The sequence below is a fragment of the Ursus maritimus genome, unplaced genomic scaffold, assembly GCF_017311325.1.
Source record: "Ursus maritimus isolate PB19 unplaced genomic scaffold, ASM1731132v1 scaffold_13, whole genome shotgun sequence".
NCBI classification, from domain to species: domain Eukaryota; kingdom Metazoa; phylum Chordata; class Mammalia; order Carnivora; family Ursidae; genus Ursus; species Ursus maritimus.
Genome location: NW_024423675.1, coordinates 45,483,304 through 45,501,570, shown reverse-complemented (window position 1 = coordinate 45,501,570; position 18,267 = coordinate 45,483,304). Strand labels below are relative to the sequence as shown.

The window sequence follows — 18,267 nt, the reverse complement described above, 5'->3', positions numbered from 1 at the left end:
AAAATCTGTAGAACAGGACTGTCTACCCATTCAATGGAATTTCCTATAACCGGAACAATAATTTTGGACTATCCATATGGAAGAATTTTGTTATATAGAACGCTTATTTTATTGTGAAGGTAGGCTGCACGCGACCCACCACTATCGAACAGCATAAAAAGTCCATGGTTCTCGTGACTAGCAGCAGTGACAGTGAACAGACTATGATCAAACCCCAGAAAGGCTTCCCTACTATCTTTTCTGATCAAACAGGCCCAAGCTCCAAAATCCAGAAACCCAAACAAAAAATAAAGTGACACACCAAAGAGAGAGTACAACGTTAGTTTCTGAAATTTTATTATTTTTAATACATACATTTCACAAACAGAAACCTTCAAACACCACACACAATTCCATAACCAAATGTTTCCGTTTTATCAACATTCTTTAGCTATTTACACTGTCTTCCCTCAACAAAAGTGCAATCCAAGACATCTTGACAAGAAATCTTTAGGACAAGAACATATTTTGGAGCTGGTTTTAACGATGCCCATCTGTTGTGTTTTCTTTCAACTACCTGGAATAATAACAAAGTCAACAGGACGTAGAGACGAGCTGGGTTAGGCGGCGTCCCACTAAAGGAACCAGAACACTGGACAGGAGCGCTTTCTCCTCAAGTCCTCCCCAAACGTCCAACTAAAATTGCTCAAGAGCTGCAACCAGGAGACCAAAGAGGAGAAGCCACATGGAGGTCCTGACCCAGGCACAGGAGAACAGAGTGTACGTGAGGCGTTGGTCTTATAGGACAAAACACAAGATTTCAGCAAATTAGTTTTCATGGTCCACTAAGTTATGCACCAGCCTGTTAGTTTCAGTATTTAAACACCTAATAATATTCTCTCCTGAAGAGTTAATTTCCCCCCAAAAGATATGAAAATACTTTTTACTCTGAAAATAACCTTCTTTTGCACAACGTGGACATGAAAGACTGGCGAGAGCTCTGTCTTACTTAGGCTGGAGTAATTCATCCCACTGCCCAATTTCATGGCTAATGTCTATCTTTTAATCAAGCAGCTGATAAACTTGGTACATCGCTTGCTTCGGATGCAACCACAAGAGAGTGGAGAACTGAGTCAGCCTGAAGAGGAAACGATAAAGCCTTCAGAAATGGTTTCTCACTGAACTGAAGCAAGTACAATTTTGTTTGTTCCAGGTACAGAACTCTTAAAAATAAATGATTAAAAAAAAAGTTAGAAAAGATGAAAAATCACTTTGAAATTATTAATCACTTGCAAGTGGTTCATTTTATTGAACGCTATTTATCAGAAAAACAGAAAATGGATCTCCTGGATGACGAATATCCTTTAATATCCAAACCACAACAAAAAATAGTCATCTTTTTTTACATACTCCAATTTCCACCAAGGTATTCAGAGCAAAGTACTTCGAGGGAGTGTGGTGAAAATACTAAGGTCAGCAGATTTCCAAAATAAGATTTATTCTCCACATTGTTGCATACTCATTATATTTTATTCTCAAATAAGCCAGATTTTCTACTTTACATGAGAATGTGATGCCTTAAAGGCAAACGATACTCTCAGATGATACCCATGCCTCTCCTTTTTCAGAACTGCCGCATCCACAGAATCCTAACTTTGTGGTCCAAATAAAGGCCAGGAGCAAATTTTATCCAATTACAGGGAAAACTCCTCCTACTTATTTTTCAGAGAGTAGAAACCAATCGAAGGAGAAAATACTGAATGCGTCAGACACCACACTCACAGCAGTTTTTGACCAAGGGGCTTGTGAATGTGATCTGTCAACTTTAAGATCTAGGACAATAATACTAAGCAGGTTTCGCTATAAAATTTTAGGTGCATTAAAAAACAGCATTACAAATATTTTACTCTCCATTTGAAATTCAGAACTGAAATTCAAATGTTACTCTCAAGACATGAAACACTTACCAATTTTTATACTTGGGTACAGGAGAGAATCAGTGGGGAACCAGTTAATTCACAATTACAGCTCTGTGTGTGAAGGACAAATCTGCAAGGGCTACGTCCTACAGACCTTTTTTGGTTGCATCAAATACTGTCTGACCAATATCGATTTGCTGCTTTGTAGAGGCCCTGAGCATTTCCCCCCACTGTGAAATATTTTTCAGACCATCAGACACCAAACTAGATGCAGTGAACAGAATTACAATCATCCAAACTGAAAGATAAGAATATTAGTTGATATATTGGTTCTTCAATGCTCTGTTGTTTCAGACAAAACATCAAATATTTCATACAGTAAAAGTGAAACTTGCTTGCAGTTATACCTAAACACTTCTGAGAGGAAAAACAGCTGTTTTTCTGAGAAAAAAAAAAAATGGTATAAACCAAACAAGTAAAGCAAACTGTTCATATAACCCCGAATTTGGCTACCCATAAAACAGACTGTACTTTCAACATCCTATTAGCATATATGTGTAAAATACTTGAAACTGCCAAATCCATTCTTGAGAAATTATATTCCAATTCCAATTCTAACAGTATGGGTGTCAGTCTATTTAAATCATCAAGCTCTAATTAACAAAACGCTGTATTTTGGAAAGCCCAATGTCCTGACTAATCAAGTTACACAAATTACCATCTTTTTTCACTAATGGTGAAGTATCGTGGAGAGCTTTAGAATGATCTATTTTCAAACATACTGTTATACATTACAATCCGCGGTTTTGAAAAATACTTTAAAAAGGAATATTAAAATTATTATTCTCTTCCTCATATCCTCACAAAGCAATTTTTTCCTTTCCTTCGCAGGGTCAAACCTATGACGTGGGAAACCCAGCATTAAATGGGTAAAATGTGGCCGTAACAATTTCGTGGAAGATAAAGCATGGCAATGATGGTTCTGAAATTCACCAGTTAGGGTCTACGGCTGTGAGATTTACCTGTGAGAAGGATCTGACATGAAATGGCACTTCGACAGCGCAACCTACATAAATCAGTACCACCCAAATCATGTTACTCATGGATTCTCCTTAAGAGCTCCTCCGACCAACTTCAAAGACACAATTCCAACGATAGGGTTCTGCCTGATCTTGCCCCCTTGAGTCCATGTGCATCACTTCCAAATTCATGTAGTATATTCTCTCTGTTACAGGTCAGTTTACCCAAAAATATTTGCAACACCACTAGTTTCCATAGGTCTCATAATTTGGATAGAATTTTCCATAGGAAAACTACCTGCTAAGTCACAGAGGTGATAGAAACAGCACCCGTGTCCACTTTCAGATAATCTGCAGGTCAGTGTGCATGGCACAGCACTGAACCAAGATGAGCCAGTACACCCTCAGCTCTCCGGGCACAGACTTACATTCACGGCTCCCATGTTTTTCCCAAGGCCCAGAGCAGATCTAAAAGTAGGCCTTTAGACAGTTAACATTTTAATAAGAGTTTCCTTCCAACTCCCACATGCTTTTAGTTGATAACCACATAATCCCTTTACTAAATTCACCCTATCGTCCCCGCCACCTTAAAAGCCGCGTGAGAGACTCTTAGTGCTAGTGAACCGCTACCCCAGACTCACGGGATTATCCATTTGGGCTCTGGTCAGGACCACAGACTAACACTCAGGAGTCAAGAGAGGGCAAGGGGCCAAGCCCATTTTAGTGGCACACATACACGAAGGAACTCTCCTTTAAATTAGAAAAGAAAGTCATGTCACAGAATGTTTCCCTATAAAAGATATGTAATAAAGAAATAAGGTCAATAAAATAGCTATTACTAAAGCAAAGCTTTCATCAATAAGCTTCAAGAACTTTGAAGGAGGAGAATGGCTTCACGAAATGGTAGTCCAGGTTCCCACAGTGCGGACACTGCTGGACGTTGCTGTACTCGGAGAAGTACTGCATCCCGATCCGCACGTCGATCACAGGCTTCCCGCAGTGCTTACAGTTCAGACGGGCCTGCGGGGGAGACACAGACGCGTCAGCCACCGTGCCCCTCCCTCCGCCGCCCCACACCGTCCCAGTCACCCTGACCACAATGCAGCACAGTCATGTCTGAGGAACGGATCAAGAGTGGGGCCAAGCGTCCCTATTACCAAAAGCAGGGTAAGCAGAGCAGAAGACAGACATTCAAAGACTCATCATCCGTCTGACAGTTTGACTCCTCAGTTCCCTCTGGATCTGCAGCAGTGTTAGCACTGGCACCTACTGGTAGGAAGAAATGCCCAACTCGCACTGCCTGAACCTCTCTCCACGGAAGCTCCCCTCATAATCCGACACCCCTTCCCCCTGGATTGTAAGGGGCGGCTGAAGCTGATGCCCCTCATTCAAAGCCTCGTGGAACTTCGTGGACCGTGCTGTTTATTTTTTAAAAATTCATGTACATTTCTCATTCTGATGTTACTACACTTGTTTTCTTTGATGTAAAAATAAAATTTCCTGAAAATACACCAGCAAAACGAACAATCCAGGAAGAAGTGCTCTGTGTATCGTGAGGCTTCTGGGAACCACCACACACCAAATCTTCATTCATGCCTGGATCTCTAACAGCACAAGACTGGAATCTTTTAGCAAAAGGTCCAAGAACTTAAAGAAATAACCAGAAATGATAAATACAACAGTCTCTCTATGTAGATTCATTCTAAAAATGTAATGAAAGAACTTCAGATGAAGAAACAGGCACATAGTGATAGCAACATGACCAAGACCACACAGTTAGGAAGCAGAAAGCCGGGGGATTGAACCAAAGTAGCTTATTCCAGAGCCCACATTCTTAGCTATGACATGGACGACCTTTCCGTAGCTAAGATAAATTCCCTTTTAGTTGATAATCACTCTGAACAGCAAAAATGAAATTCTGGGCAAATCTCTCTCTTTAGTCATTCCCTTTAATCTGTTATCCCTTTCAATTAACCATTAAGCTTATTTTTGGCTCAAAGTCTTAATAGAAGACTTTTGTTGATTCCTTAGTCTCATCTAACATGTGCACCTTCAGAGTGAATTCAGATTTGGCCCTTGAACAACACGGGTTAAAATGCACGGGTCCACTTACAAGCAGATTTTTAAAAATAAATACAGTACAGTACTATAAATGTATTTTCTTTATAATGTTTTATTTCCTTTACTTTATTGTTAGAATATAGTATACAATACACATAACATACAAAATATGTGTTAATCAACTATTTATGTTATCAGTAAGGCTTCCGGTCAATAGTAGGCTATTAGTAGTTAAGTGTTTGGGGAGTTAAAATTTATAGACAGGTTTTCGACCGCACAGGGGATCAGTGCCCCTAGCTCCCATGTTGTTCAAGAGTGAACTGTAGTTAACTGACATTTTTTTAAAGCCAAAGAGTAATCAAACATGTTTTCTGCTTTAGTTGGAGGCTAGAAAATAAAGGTCTGAGCTTATATTGTTTTAAGGTAGAAATACATAATGAGTACCAACAGGTTGGCTATGGCAGGATGCCATTCTGCTTTTCTCCCTAAAGATAAGGAAAGAATCCCTTTCAGTGGTATAGTAGAAAGAACAGCAGGCAGGGCATTCAAGGTTCTAGCATGGCTGTGACACATTTGTAAAGACCTAGGTAAAAAGACCGCCACTGTGTGTGGAAAACAAGGAGGCTCAACTAGCTCTCCCAGGTCCTTTCTAGCACCAATGAATGGCCCCAAATTCTTTTACTTTCTTATTTCTTTGGCAGAGAACCCTCTCTTGTGTGTGTGAAGAGAGAGGAGCCACTTCCTTCCGTTTCTCTCATCTCCAGCGCTGGCACTGTGGCACAGCCGGGTATTATAAAAAGCCACAGTGTGTAACTGAAAGACTATGAGATCTCATTCCAAGGCTAATGGATTTTTAAAATGGAAATGTGGTCAATATATTGGAATAGCGTACAAGTAGTCAGTCCTACCTGGAATCAAATGACAGGCCAGGAAAGGCCATTTAGGTCTCTCTTGACCATACTCCCCTTTTGAGAACGCAAGTACAGACACAGTATATTTGAAATACCCACTCTGCCAACCTTTTAATTCAACCAGCACAGCTTATCACAGATTACTCTTTTTAAAAAGTCAAACCACAGTGCTAAAGATAACAAAGCCATGTAGTAACTAATAAAGTGTTTCACACTTATTTATATTAAAAGCCAGGCTTGGCGACTAAAGAGCAAAGTAAAATTCTCTCCTACCCATGAATATGAAGGAACTCTAAAACAAGGCCTTCTTTTCCCCCAAGCACTTGGAAATAAACCAAGATACTTCCAGGGATTTTGTTTTGTCTCTTGTGTTTCCATGGACTTATTTAATGTGTGTTCCCAGACTTCCCTTTTTTCTGGTGACAGATGAATTTTGGAAAATGCTTCCTCTCAGCAGTGCTTTAAGGATTCCAAATCTTTCATGGTGGCCTCCAACACCGTACAGGCAGGCAGTTCCTGGGTAACTGCGCTACCCACAAAAAAGACACAAAAAGAAAATCCCATCTATTAAAGAAAGTAAAACTTTCTTCTTCCTTTTAAGTAATGATTTGTTCTTATTAGAACCTAAGTACAGGTTAATCACACAAAACATAAGAAAATACAAGCGAAAGGAACCACTCCGCATCCCAGCATGCGGACACAGCCTCCGGCTTACGGGTTAGCAGATCCCTTTCCATAGTCCCTTTTCACAAACAGAAGCATACTATTACAGCATTTTATAAACTACCTTTTTTACTTAATATACTAAAAATATTTCCCATTAATTATACATTATTCTACAGTACCTCCCTTTTAATGGCTGCAGAGTATTCCAGCAATAGCTTTGTCACACTGTGGCAAATCAGCCATCATTCCTTGACTCGGGGGGAGGTGGGGTGTACGGCCGTTCGCTGTCTTCCTCACCCTCTCCCAAACTTACGACAGTGCTCCCTCTATCTCCTCTATGTTCGCCAGGGGGCAGAAGCCTGAGATCATGCACTGCTCGCCCTGCGGGGTCAATACCAACCTGACAGCACGGAGAGGCGGCCAGGATGTCGTAGGTGTACATGGTGCCCAGCTGGTGCCAGCTGCCGTCCCACCGCGACTTACACTTGATGCAGATGATCTTGTGAACCCCTTCCAGGCAGTCCACGCACACCGCGTACAGGTGCATGAGCCTCCCTGTGCACAGAAGACACAACGCTGAGAATGGCCGTCGTCAGGGCTAAAAAAGGGGCTGATCTATCAATTATAAGCGAACACGTTATCATTCAGATAAAATAAGAAGCAGAATAGGTCATATTCATCCCATACCCCCAAGCTGTCCTTCCAGAATAATGATGAATTACTAACTACTGCTGAGTGGACATATACTTAAAAGTTCTATCTTATTAAATATTGCTTCAATTCACTTTTCTAAAAAGTACTGCCAGATATACAACGTGGACATCCAATTCAAATGACCAAGCCACAAATGCTACAAACCAGCCAGTGGTCACGCAGGACTCTCTGCTCAGAAGTCTGTGTGTGGCACGGAGTCTGAACCAACAACGCTGGTCTGCAGTCACGGGCTTTTGTCCACCAAGTCCCATCATAAGAAAGTCCACAGTCTGTCTTGGTATTGGTGGCCCAGAATTCTACGGCAGCCACAATTCCTGTGTTAACTGTCCCTGTCTCCAAAGCTGCTCAGCCTCACCATATTTAATTAAGGAACCAGGATCATTACTTGTAAGTGGTTATTTAAACGGAGTCCAATGTCTTACTATTTACTGGACTCTTAAGAGACACAACTCCATTCCTCCATCATTTGTTCACATCTAATGCTTACAAAGGAAAAGAGGTCACCCTTGTTTACATTTATGTTTGAATCCTAAGAGTTAGGATTCAAATCAGGAGGAAAAACTGGGCACGTCCAGGATCCACCCAGACAGCGTGGAACAGCAACACTGCCGCTCTCTACGATGGGATCAGGGAGCTCCGTTGCGCCGAAAACTACGCTCAGGAGAGCATACTCCTTCAGAATGCGCTGCTCCGTGCCAGCCGCCAAACCACGGCTCTTCACCTTTCGATGCTAATACCAGCCTGCTCCTTACTCTCTGGAAAGAGGTCAACAGTACTAACAGGGTAACTCTTCACTACATTTGCTTACAAGGCTCTCTCTGCCTCCTTGAGGGTAGGAACCATGTTTTCTCACACACACACAACCTACTTCTCAGGCCTAATTTTCACCTTTCTCCATCCATTCCCGGAAGGTACCCTTCAGACGTGGTCCTGGGCTCTGTCACATACTCTTCCTTTTCTTTCTCTTCTCTCCCTATTCAAGAGTTCTTCCAATCTTAAGATCTGAACCACCCCTGTTATAAAATAAGCTCCCCAGTGTTCGTCCCAGATGCTTATTTCTAATAATGCTCGCTAGACAGACATCTCCACTCAAAGTCCCAACACCCCTTCAACCCCAACACACACCAATGCCCTCATCTTTCCCCTAAGACAGGTCTCCTTCCCAGTGTTCTCCACTCCTGTCCATGGCAGCATCCTTTATCTGCTCTAGAGCCAAACTAAGCCAACCAGGATGCAGCTTCATCCTTGTAGCTATAGACACATCCTCATTGTCTAGCACAATGTCTGTAATGGAGAAAGCACTTCATAACTATATGTTGGGTAAATGGATGGGGTATATTAATAGCCAAAGACATTATAATCTTGGAGGCCTCAATGCCCCCCCCCCAAAAAAAGGCAAGGGTGACAAGAACTTCTTTTTTTTTTTTTTTAAGATGTTATTTATTTGAGAGAAAGCAAGAGACCGAGAAAGCACAAGCAGGGGGAGCAGCATACTCCCCACTAAGCAGGAAGCACGACGCGGGGCTCAATCCCAGGACCTGAGATCATGACCTGAACTGAAGGCACATGCTAAATCAACCAAGCCACCCAGGCGTCCCAAGAGCTTCCTGTAATAGTGCCCATCTCTGCTCTAAAAAGCTGAAAAGAAAAAGATTTCATATGCCATACCCACTTGGGAGTGGCCTCACAGCTTTTCATGATATCAGTTCAAGTATCCAGGAACCCACTAGAAAACACATTTCCAGTCTCCCTCCTAGATTTACCTGGGGCAATTCTCTAACATTCAAAGATACCCAGTGGGCTGCCGAGAAGGGTGGGAGGAGGGACGGACACAGAGAGGAGGTGGTAGCAGCAATAACCATGCACAGAGCTGATAGGGAACTTTTACTGAGGGCCCACCATGCACGGGTCAGGCATGTGCTCTAAGGAGGCCACGTGAGTCATTTCACTTAACCCTCCCAGCAACACTGTGAAGTAGGCAGTACTGTTATTCCCGCTCCAGACTGGAGGAACTGAAGTTCAGTGAGCTGGCTTAGCTTGCCCAAGCTCACAAAGATAATAAGTAGCAACGTCCAGACTTAAATTAATGTCTGTGTGACACCAACTTCTGGGAAAACTCCTGGGAACTCCCGGCCTAGAGTCTCTAGATTTGTTTCAGTTATGATTATACTTGTTGTAAACACAGAGCATTTTACATGGCTAAACTGTAGGGTTGTGAGTTCAAACAAAAAGGAGATTCCTGAAAGAACAGTCACCTGTGGTTCTCAGTAGTAAAGAAGCACAATAAGAACTTCCTAATTAGATCAATCTTAATAAATTATTAAGACCAAACAAAACCATCTTCTCAAAGGAAGAGTCAGAGAACAGAGGCTAGAGTTGGAGGCTGCAGGGGGCAGTGATGGGTAAAGGGCAAGCATGGCAATGACCTTCCCCACTTGAAATTACAAGTGATTTCAGCAGTGTATCATCAGCTGCAGTATGGACTCCTGCGGCCTAGAACATGGCCTTTCTATTGTCGTTGAAGATGCTTTTAAGCCATACACAGTGCGACTCTGGGATGAAGAAGAGGTAGACACTATCTAGCGACAGTGTGTGAACTTCCATGAGATGTGGCAACAGAAACAGAGACACATGGCAAGGCTCCACGTGAGCCACCCACCTCTCTGGTAGTGACAAACACCTTAGCTCCAACTTTTGTCATCAACAGTCAAACTTCTTAAGACCTTTGTAGTGCATGCCTAACACATCCATTAGCTGTTTGTAACATGTATGTACTCATGTACACACACACACACACACACACACACACAGTACTCGGGCCTATCTAATTTTCACCTTTCTCCATCCACTCCCTGAAAGGTACCCTTCAGACGTGGTCCTGGGCTCTGTCGCATACTCTTCCTTTTCTTTCTCTTCTCTCCCTATTCAAGAGTTCTTCCAATCTTAAGATCTGAACCACCCGTGTTATACAATAAGCTCCCCAGTGTTCATCCCAGATGCTTATTTCTAATAATGCTCGCTAGACAGACATCTCCACTCAAAGTCCCAACACCCCTTCAACCCCAACACACACCAATGCCCTCATCTTTCCCCTAAGACAGGTCTCCTTCCCAGTGTTCTCCACTCCTGTGCATGGCAGCATCCTTCATCTGCTCTAGAGCCAAACTGAGCCAGCCAGGATGCAGCTTCATCCTCTATAGGCAAGTTGCCCCCAAAGCCACAATTTTTTCTTTAATCTCTTGCTGATTTTCCTACCTTTCAGTTCCCACTGTTAGCAGCCAGCAGTCTCTCATCTCTTGCCATCGAGGTGGGAAATTTAAGCTCCACCTCTCTGGAGACAGGTTCCCCCCCCCCCACTTTCAAACAACTTTTCCACCCAAGCGATCATCTGCTCTAAAGAAGAAGAAAAAAAATTAAACTCTTCAGGTCTTATAAAGAACATTGCAAAGCTCTTACCATGGCTTGAAAGGACAGCCACAATCTGTTTTCCCTGCCTACCCTACTCATTTTCCGCTGTAGAACCCCACTCTCACCAATCTGTTCTCTCCAGTTTTGTGTCTCAACTTTTATATTTTAACCACCGTTCCCTTGCGCACATCGCTCCCTGTCCTTATCAACAAAGGCCTTACATGGCCAGACCCTCTGCTTATCAAGGTCCAGCCCACCTTCTGATATCCGCCTTCCCACCGCCTTCTTTAATTAACCGGGCCAAAGTGGCCCCTGCCTCGTTAGAAAGTACGGGATGCTGAAGTACATTATATCCAGGTATTATCAATTCCACAGGTGATACTAGTGCCTTAAGCCTGATAAAGTTACATTTTTATAAAAGCATCTTATATCCTAAGATTATAAATTGATGAAAGGCAAGGACCCAGCCCATGTATGAAATTAATAAATTTGATTCACTGATGAATGGGGTAAGTGAAAAGAATCTGTCCATCACAAATAGAATAAGAACAACACTTCTCTCCTGTATGCTGAACCCCTGTACTCTCATTCATCTTCATAGAGAATACTCCCGGTCTTAAAGTGAAAGTAGTTTCCACCTACTTCCCTCTAAAATTAACCCCAACCAGTATAAAGAACAAGAAACAAAACACAAACTCCATCTTCCAGGAAACTATGAGATACCCGCAAGCCTGAACCCAAAATAGGAGGTCAGAATGAAGGAATTTTAAATGGCTTAGATCTGAAACTGGACAGCAAGCAATGAGGGGGGTGCAGAGTGGGATGAGGTGCCAAAAGGGAAACAGGGGAGTAGAGAAGTAACCATAAATTCTATGCAACTTTTTCCATCAAGAAGTAGTCTATTTAATCATCCCCTACAACTTATTTGAAAACCACAATGTGATGGAAGTGATGATACTCAGTTCTAAGCTTACACCTCTTGAGAGAGAGTGCAGCCCCCACCCTCACTCCCTGAATGCAGGAAAATGCCCAGTCTGGCCTACTGGAAGATAAAAAACCACACCAACCAGGGATGAGCCACTCACTCCAGACACGTGTCAGAGGCCATCCTAACCAACCAACCCACAGAACCGTGGGAAATCATAAATCATCACTGGTTTAAAACATTAAGTTCTGGAGCAGTTTGCCTTTAACAAAGGCTAAAAGACATAAAGGAATAGATGAAATTCTAGAAAAGGAATGAGACTGCTCCCTGCAACCTCTCTTTCTCTTCCCTGTTGAGAAAACAGTTAAAACAAGAAACTGCATCCATGAAACAAGAACAAGACACTATTAAAAAGTGCTCTTAAAATTATAATTTATATATTTACAGAACAGAAAATCTTAAACTCAGTAAAAATCCTGGGATATAAAGCCAAAGAAATCTTCCGGAAGGCAGGATAAAGAGAGAGATAAACAATAGGATATAGAAGAGCTGCTTCCATCTCAAAAAAAAAAAAAAAAGATCCATTTTTAAGAGGTCCAATATCTAACAGTTCCACAGTTGTTTTTAAAAATGAAAGAGGAAATAATCAGAGAAAGAAATCAGAAGAAAATTTCCCCAAACTGAAGACCATAAGTTCATACAGCCAAAATCCCAAAAAAGCACACTGCACAATGAATGGGGGTGAAGGGGAAGACCCATGTCACAGTGAAACGTCAGAACACTAGGGATAAAGAGAAAATCTTAAAACCTTCAAGGGGATGGGAGGGGAGAGCAAAGGGACAGCAATAACATTTTGACTTCTCAACAGTGACACCAGAAGAGCAGAGACAGTGAAGAAATAAATGCCTTCAAAATCCTAAGGGGAAGAGAGTTATAACTTGGAAGATTCTACCCAGCCAAACAGCAATCAAGTGTGAAAACAGAATCAAGATATAATCAGACTTCCAAAGTCTGAAAATACCCTTTCCCATGCTTCCTTTCTCAGAAAGCTCCTGGGGATGTTTCTTAACAAACTGAGGAAATAAACCAAGAAAAAAGAAAACATGAGATCTAGGAAACAGAAAATAAAAAACAGAAGAGCAAGTAAAGAATTCCTAGATGGGCAACCATGTAGTACAGCAGCTAATGAGTGCAGCCAGCCAGACAGGGGCAGCCAGACAGACAGGGGCAGCCAGACAGACAGGGGCAGCCAGCCAGACAGGGGCAGCCAGCCAGACAGGGGCAGCCAGACAGACAGGGGCAGGGAGATGAAAGGCTCCGTGAAGGGAATTTAATTTCTACAACAAGAAGTTCATTAAATGGATACTAGGTATGTGCAAATGTTTCTGAGAGTTTTGTGAGAGCTGCTGGAGAGTGGGAACAACCAGCCAATGTTTCCAAAAAGATTAAGAAAATGAAACTGTGGAAGAATTATTAACTGTAATAACAAAACAAAAGATGTCCTAGAATATACTGTACTCTATGATAGGAAACACACCTAAACTCCTTGCTCAACACTAGGTATTTACGTAATCATAGCAGTAAAAACATTAAGGATTTCACAGAGAATTGTGATATATTATTCTGAGAGAAAGGGGAAGATTTAAGAAAGCACAGTCATCCACCTGAAACGTAAGTCAATAGACAATATCTAAAATTGGATATGAAGATTTTAAAATTATGATGGTGGGACGCCTGGGTGGCTCAATCGGTTCAGCGTCTGCCTTCAGCTCAGGTCATGAGCCTGGGGTCCTGGGATCGAGTCCCACATCGGGCTCCTTGCTTCTCCCTCTCCCTCTGCTTGCAGCTCCCCATGCTTATTCTTTCTCTCTGACAAATAAATCAATAAAATCTTTTTTAAAAAAATAAAATAAAATTATGATGGTAAAAACCTGAGAATCAGTTATAATTGAAAAATGCTGTCTCGACAGCAGGTGGTGTGGGAAGAAGATAGGTGGAATATATCATTTCTACCACAGGCTTTTCTGGCACACTTTTAAAGGTACAAACATGTTATACGTCATGTATCTCACCTTTATATAAATTCAATAATTTTACATGAACTGACAGATTGCTCATTTATCCTGACCAACCCCCATCATTCAAGTTCTGGCTGAAATATCCCTACATCCTTGAATGTCATCCACAGCACTAAGCTCCCCCTGCCTTTGCCACCCAGGTGATGCCTCAGCTTTCAATAATCTTCCACTTTCCTTTTGCTGTTATAGAGAAAACCTGATCTTCCACAAACTTCAAGATTAATTCAACTAATCTAAAAACATGGTGGCCCTCTCTGTCCCACCCCCTCCCCCTTACTCCATTGTGTTTACAAGAATCAAAGCAAATACACAGCATGCTGGGCACGTTAACACAGGTTTCAAAGGCAACTATTTGACACCAAGTGACATAAACATGCAATTCCTACTCTAAATTCCCTCCCAATTATGGAAAACTATACATGAGGAATCCTCCCTCCATAGTACAGCAGAACAAAAACATAAAATGACCCACCAGAACAACTGTATTTGGTACAGCGGCATCAAGAGTAAAGAAAAAAAACCCACCACCACCTCCACGACCTCAATGGGCAAAGCTGAAATACTCCAACATGGCCTGGCACCTAACTAGAACAAAAGGCACCATCCGTTAACATGAAGCCAGAAGAGAGCAATCCCATCTTGCTTTTCGGCTTTTAACAAGGAAAGCAGGCAAGGTGAACGAACACCTGTACCTTGAAGATGACACGGCACATCATATTCGATCTCATCGTGTCTCGACGGGCTTAAGAACAGAGTTCCGTCCACCAAGGGGAACTGTTCGAACACCGGGAGCGCCCGGTGGCACAGCGCACAGTTGACAACATTCCTGTGGCTGGCACTGAGGGCCGCAAGAATGAACTTCCGCAGGTCCTCGCCCTGGCCCATCTGCGCATCGTCTTCCATGCGCACGTGGAAAGTGTTCAGCTTATGCCTGGGGATGTGAGTGAGCAGCTCAGACAGGTCCAGGCGCCGCAGGAACTGCACGGGCGCGTCGAAGTGGCCCCCCCTGTGCACCGATAACCCAGCCGGACTGTAATCAAAGTGGGTGTTTCGGAACACGTGCCCCCCAGCCATGGCCTTTTTATGAGGCTCCAAATGGATGGCGTTCTTTAGGAACTCCCCGAGGTATCTCGAGGAGCGGGGGCCGCTGAAGTGGGCAGGGGAGAGGATGGAGTAGCCGGTGGGCGGGGACTGGCCCGGGGAGGCGCAGGGGGAGCGGGCCCCGTAGGCGGCAGCGCTGACAGCCTTCTCCTGGGAGTTCTGCCTGTCCACGGAGTGCCGCCGGGGGAGGTCATGGCTCAGGCCTTTCTGCGGCTTGTTCGGCGGCCGGCACTTCTTGGCCTCCTCCCCCGCTTCGCCAGGGGGCCTCCCTGTGTTCTTCTCCGAGCCGGACTTCTTCTTCTTCTCATCCTGCATCCGCTTCACCTGGTACCAGTCCGTGTCCTTTTTTAGGTGGCCCTGTCCACAGCGGCAGGAACAGAAGCGGAAGGCCAGGTCATAGCCCTTCTTTGTCCACATGTTTTGGCGGCACTGCTTCTCGTTCCAGCTGCGGGCGCGGCCGATGCAGTTGAACTGGACCAGGATGCTGCTCTCCCACTCGTAGAAGCACTGCAGGTGCATCCAGCTGCTGCAGGGGCAGTGCTCGTTGTTGCACACCACCTTCTGGTAGTCGTCCTTGTCCAGGTCCACCGGCCTCCCGAAGCTGCAGATCAGGGGCGTGGCGCAGGGGGCTTCTGCGGAGAAACACAAAGACGAAGAGGGTGAGCATGCAGAAGCTGGGGTTCCCGCTGGCGCCGCGTCAGACATCAAAGCTACCATTCCCCCTGCCCCTGCCATGAGCCCATTCATGCCAACTGTACAATTTTCCGGTGTCAAAATTTCCACCGCTGGAATAACACCAGAGAGGATTAAAAAACATTTACTACTTTCTTCTGGTATAATGTTGTGCCAAGGGAATTTATTTTCAGATATTTGTTATCTCCTGAAAAACACAGCAGTAAGCTTCAAAAAGTCCAAATCCTTTACAGTGCAATTAGCCGTATGTCAGTACTTCCAACAGTATAGTGTAGTATGAGGTTTTCCTAAGATGTGCGTGTAATGACGGCTAGTTCCAAGGTTCCTTAAAAAGGAATCACTCCAGTGAACTAGGAAATAATGTGATGAAGCCACTTAACCAACCAGCTCCAAAAGGACCCTCAAAGCCCTTTATCACAAGCATTAGATTATCCTGAATACCATAGAGACGCTAGAAAACAGAATTACCTCATTCCCAATTCTCTTCTAGAATGGCCTGATACCTAATGGTAGGAATGTTTGGTCAAAGTATTTGTTGGTCTACACAGAATTACACTGTCAGGACATGAAGGAAAAAAAAAACAAGCAAACAACAGAATTCTCCTAAAGCTATCAGGACAGAAACTAGGAACACCAAGATACTTCTACCCTACCCTATTTAACTGCATGCCCCATAGGTCATCTAAAAGGCCAATCAGTTTCCCTAAAAGGAGGGAAAACTTGGTGACACAAAGTAGAACCCATCTCTTAAGAAGTAAATAGGATTTATGGAGATTGGAATTCCACTGGATTCCGGTTACTCCAACACCTGTAACATTTTCAAAAGGCCCTTTTGGGGTTTTTTTGTTTTTGTTTTTTTTAAAGATTTTATTTATTTGACAGAGAGAGAGAGACAGCCAGCGAGAGAGGGAACACAAGCAGGGGGAGTGGGCGAGGAAGAAGCAGGCTGCCAGTGGAGGAGCCTGATGCGGGGCTGGATCCCAGAACACCAGGATCACGCCCTGAGCTGAAGGCAGATGCTTAACAACTAAGCCACCCAGGCGCGCCTCAAAAGGCCCTTTTGGAGAGCAGTAATACTCCTAGTTGGGAACCGCTGGGCTTGATCAGGAAGGTTCCATAGGCCAAGCTCAGTTCAGACTTGATGGGTTGTAGCTGAGAACCCTCAGTCAGAGTTCTGTTTTAGAAAGCTCCCCCCTGGTGGCGGGAGGCGGGGGAGGCCAAGAAGGCTGCAGGGTTGGGGCGTGTGGGCAGTAATCCAGGTGAGAGATGAGTGCCTACCTACTGCAACAGCAGAGTAAAATGGCGCTTACTGTTGGACGTGAGCAAACGCAGATGGACAGCAAGCATGGGAAGGACAGGTTTGGACAAAGACGACTTTGGGCTGGCCTTATTTTGGGCCCGCTGAATTGAAAATGCCTATGTACCGATGAGGTGGAGGAAGACAAGACTAAAGCCAAAAGACCTGGAGCCTGAATACAGATGTGTAGCCACGCAGCCAGAGGTCGACATTGACTCCCTGGACTGAGGAGCTAGCCCAAGAGGCATGTGAGGAGAGGAAAAGAATCCTGAGAAGCAACATTAAAAGGCAGGAGGAGTCCTCCACAGAGGCTGGTGACGAATGAACTGAGGATTCACTGCAAGACAAGTCAGGGGAGAATTGTATCAAGGCAGTTGGAAAATTATAAGAACAGAGGACTGACTCAGACAATAGTGATACCCAAAACTGTCTCCAGACATTGCCAGATATCCCAAGGGGAGAGGGAGCAAAACTGCCCCTGGTGGTATGTCAAAGACTGAAGAGTCCTCATCAGAATGATCAGTGAGCCAGTAGGTGACACCTTAGTAGGAGCAGTTCCAGTGGGATGACAAAGGACAGATCGGAGATGGATGGTGAAGAGTGGATGATTAGGTAAAGAAGTAGAAGCAGTTCAGATGATCTTCCAGAAGACTCTTCCCAAAAGTACAAGGAAGGGAAGGAAAAACAATGGGAAGAAGCCAGCAAGGGCTGAGCCCTACCTACACGTTCACTTCCTCGGGGAATGAATGCCAAAAATTCAGGCCAGCCTGAAGAGGAGGAGGCAACAAGCTCTGCAACTCCAGGACTCAAAGCCCTTCCCAACCTCACCACTGCCCTCTGAGTTACAAATACAACATTGCACCAGCACAGCTGATGGGACCCAGAAAGCCTAGGACACTCAGATTTTACAATCGTCCCCTTCAGTGTGGGACTCCAGGGCATCAGACAAAAGGCCCTAACCAACTTGTCTGCCTCCGTTCCTTTGATCACTGTGGCTCCCCCCATCTACTTCCCGGGAGTCCACGGCCCTGAATCTTCATTTATCCAAATCCCACTCACCTAGTGCAGCGACTCACAGCACACACTCTCAACCAGACTGCCTGAGCCAGAATCCTGGCAATACCACTGTTGAGCTGTGAGCCCTTGGACGAGTTACTTCTTTTTATCTTCATTTCCTGTACAGAATGCAGATAACTCCTGAATGTACTTCATATGGTTGTTACAAGGATAAAATCTGATACACAGGTGGCGCTTAGAGCAGGGCCTGGCACCTCGTAAACCTTCGCCCCTTCCTCCCATCCTCCGAGGCCCACCTCTAGACACTGATGTCACCAGAACAAGCCCTTCCCCGCATAGTCTGGTCTGAACCTTACTTGTGTCCCCACTGTGGTCCCACCAGGTTGATGACTCCAAAGAGGATGCATCTTACCCATCTTTGTGTTCCTTGCACCATTGGGCCTAGGCCTGACACACATCCCACGCTGAATAAAGCTGCA

General features: G+C 44.1%; 1 protein-coding gene across 3 annotated transcripts in view; it reads right to left on the bottom strand.

Moving 5' to 3' along the window:
* Window positions 1-319: 319 nt before the first annotated feature.
* The window catches only part of HECA (hdc homolog, cell cycle regulator), a 46,072-nt gene continuing 28,124 nt past the window's right edge, over window positions 320-18,267 (bottom strand). Inside the window, exons 2-5 of one of the 3 annotated variants that reach the window (XM_040627854.1) lie at window positions 14,373-15,413; window positions 6,956-7,110; window positions 3,754-3,937; window positions 320-3,669 (exon numbers count right to left, since the gene is read on the bottom strand). In XM_040627854.1, coding sequence (XP_040483788.1) covers window positions 3,773-3,937; window positions 6,956-7,110; window positions 14,373-15,413 — 1,361 coding nt within the window. In that variant the 3' untranslated portion in view covers window positions 320-3,669; window positions 3,754-3,772. Of the gene's footprint in view, window positions 3,938-6,955; window positions 7,111-14,372; window positions 15,414-18,267 lie in introns of all 3 variants that reach the window. The other 2 variants (XM_040627853.1, XM_040627852.1) reach the window with 2 other exon arrangements.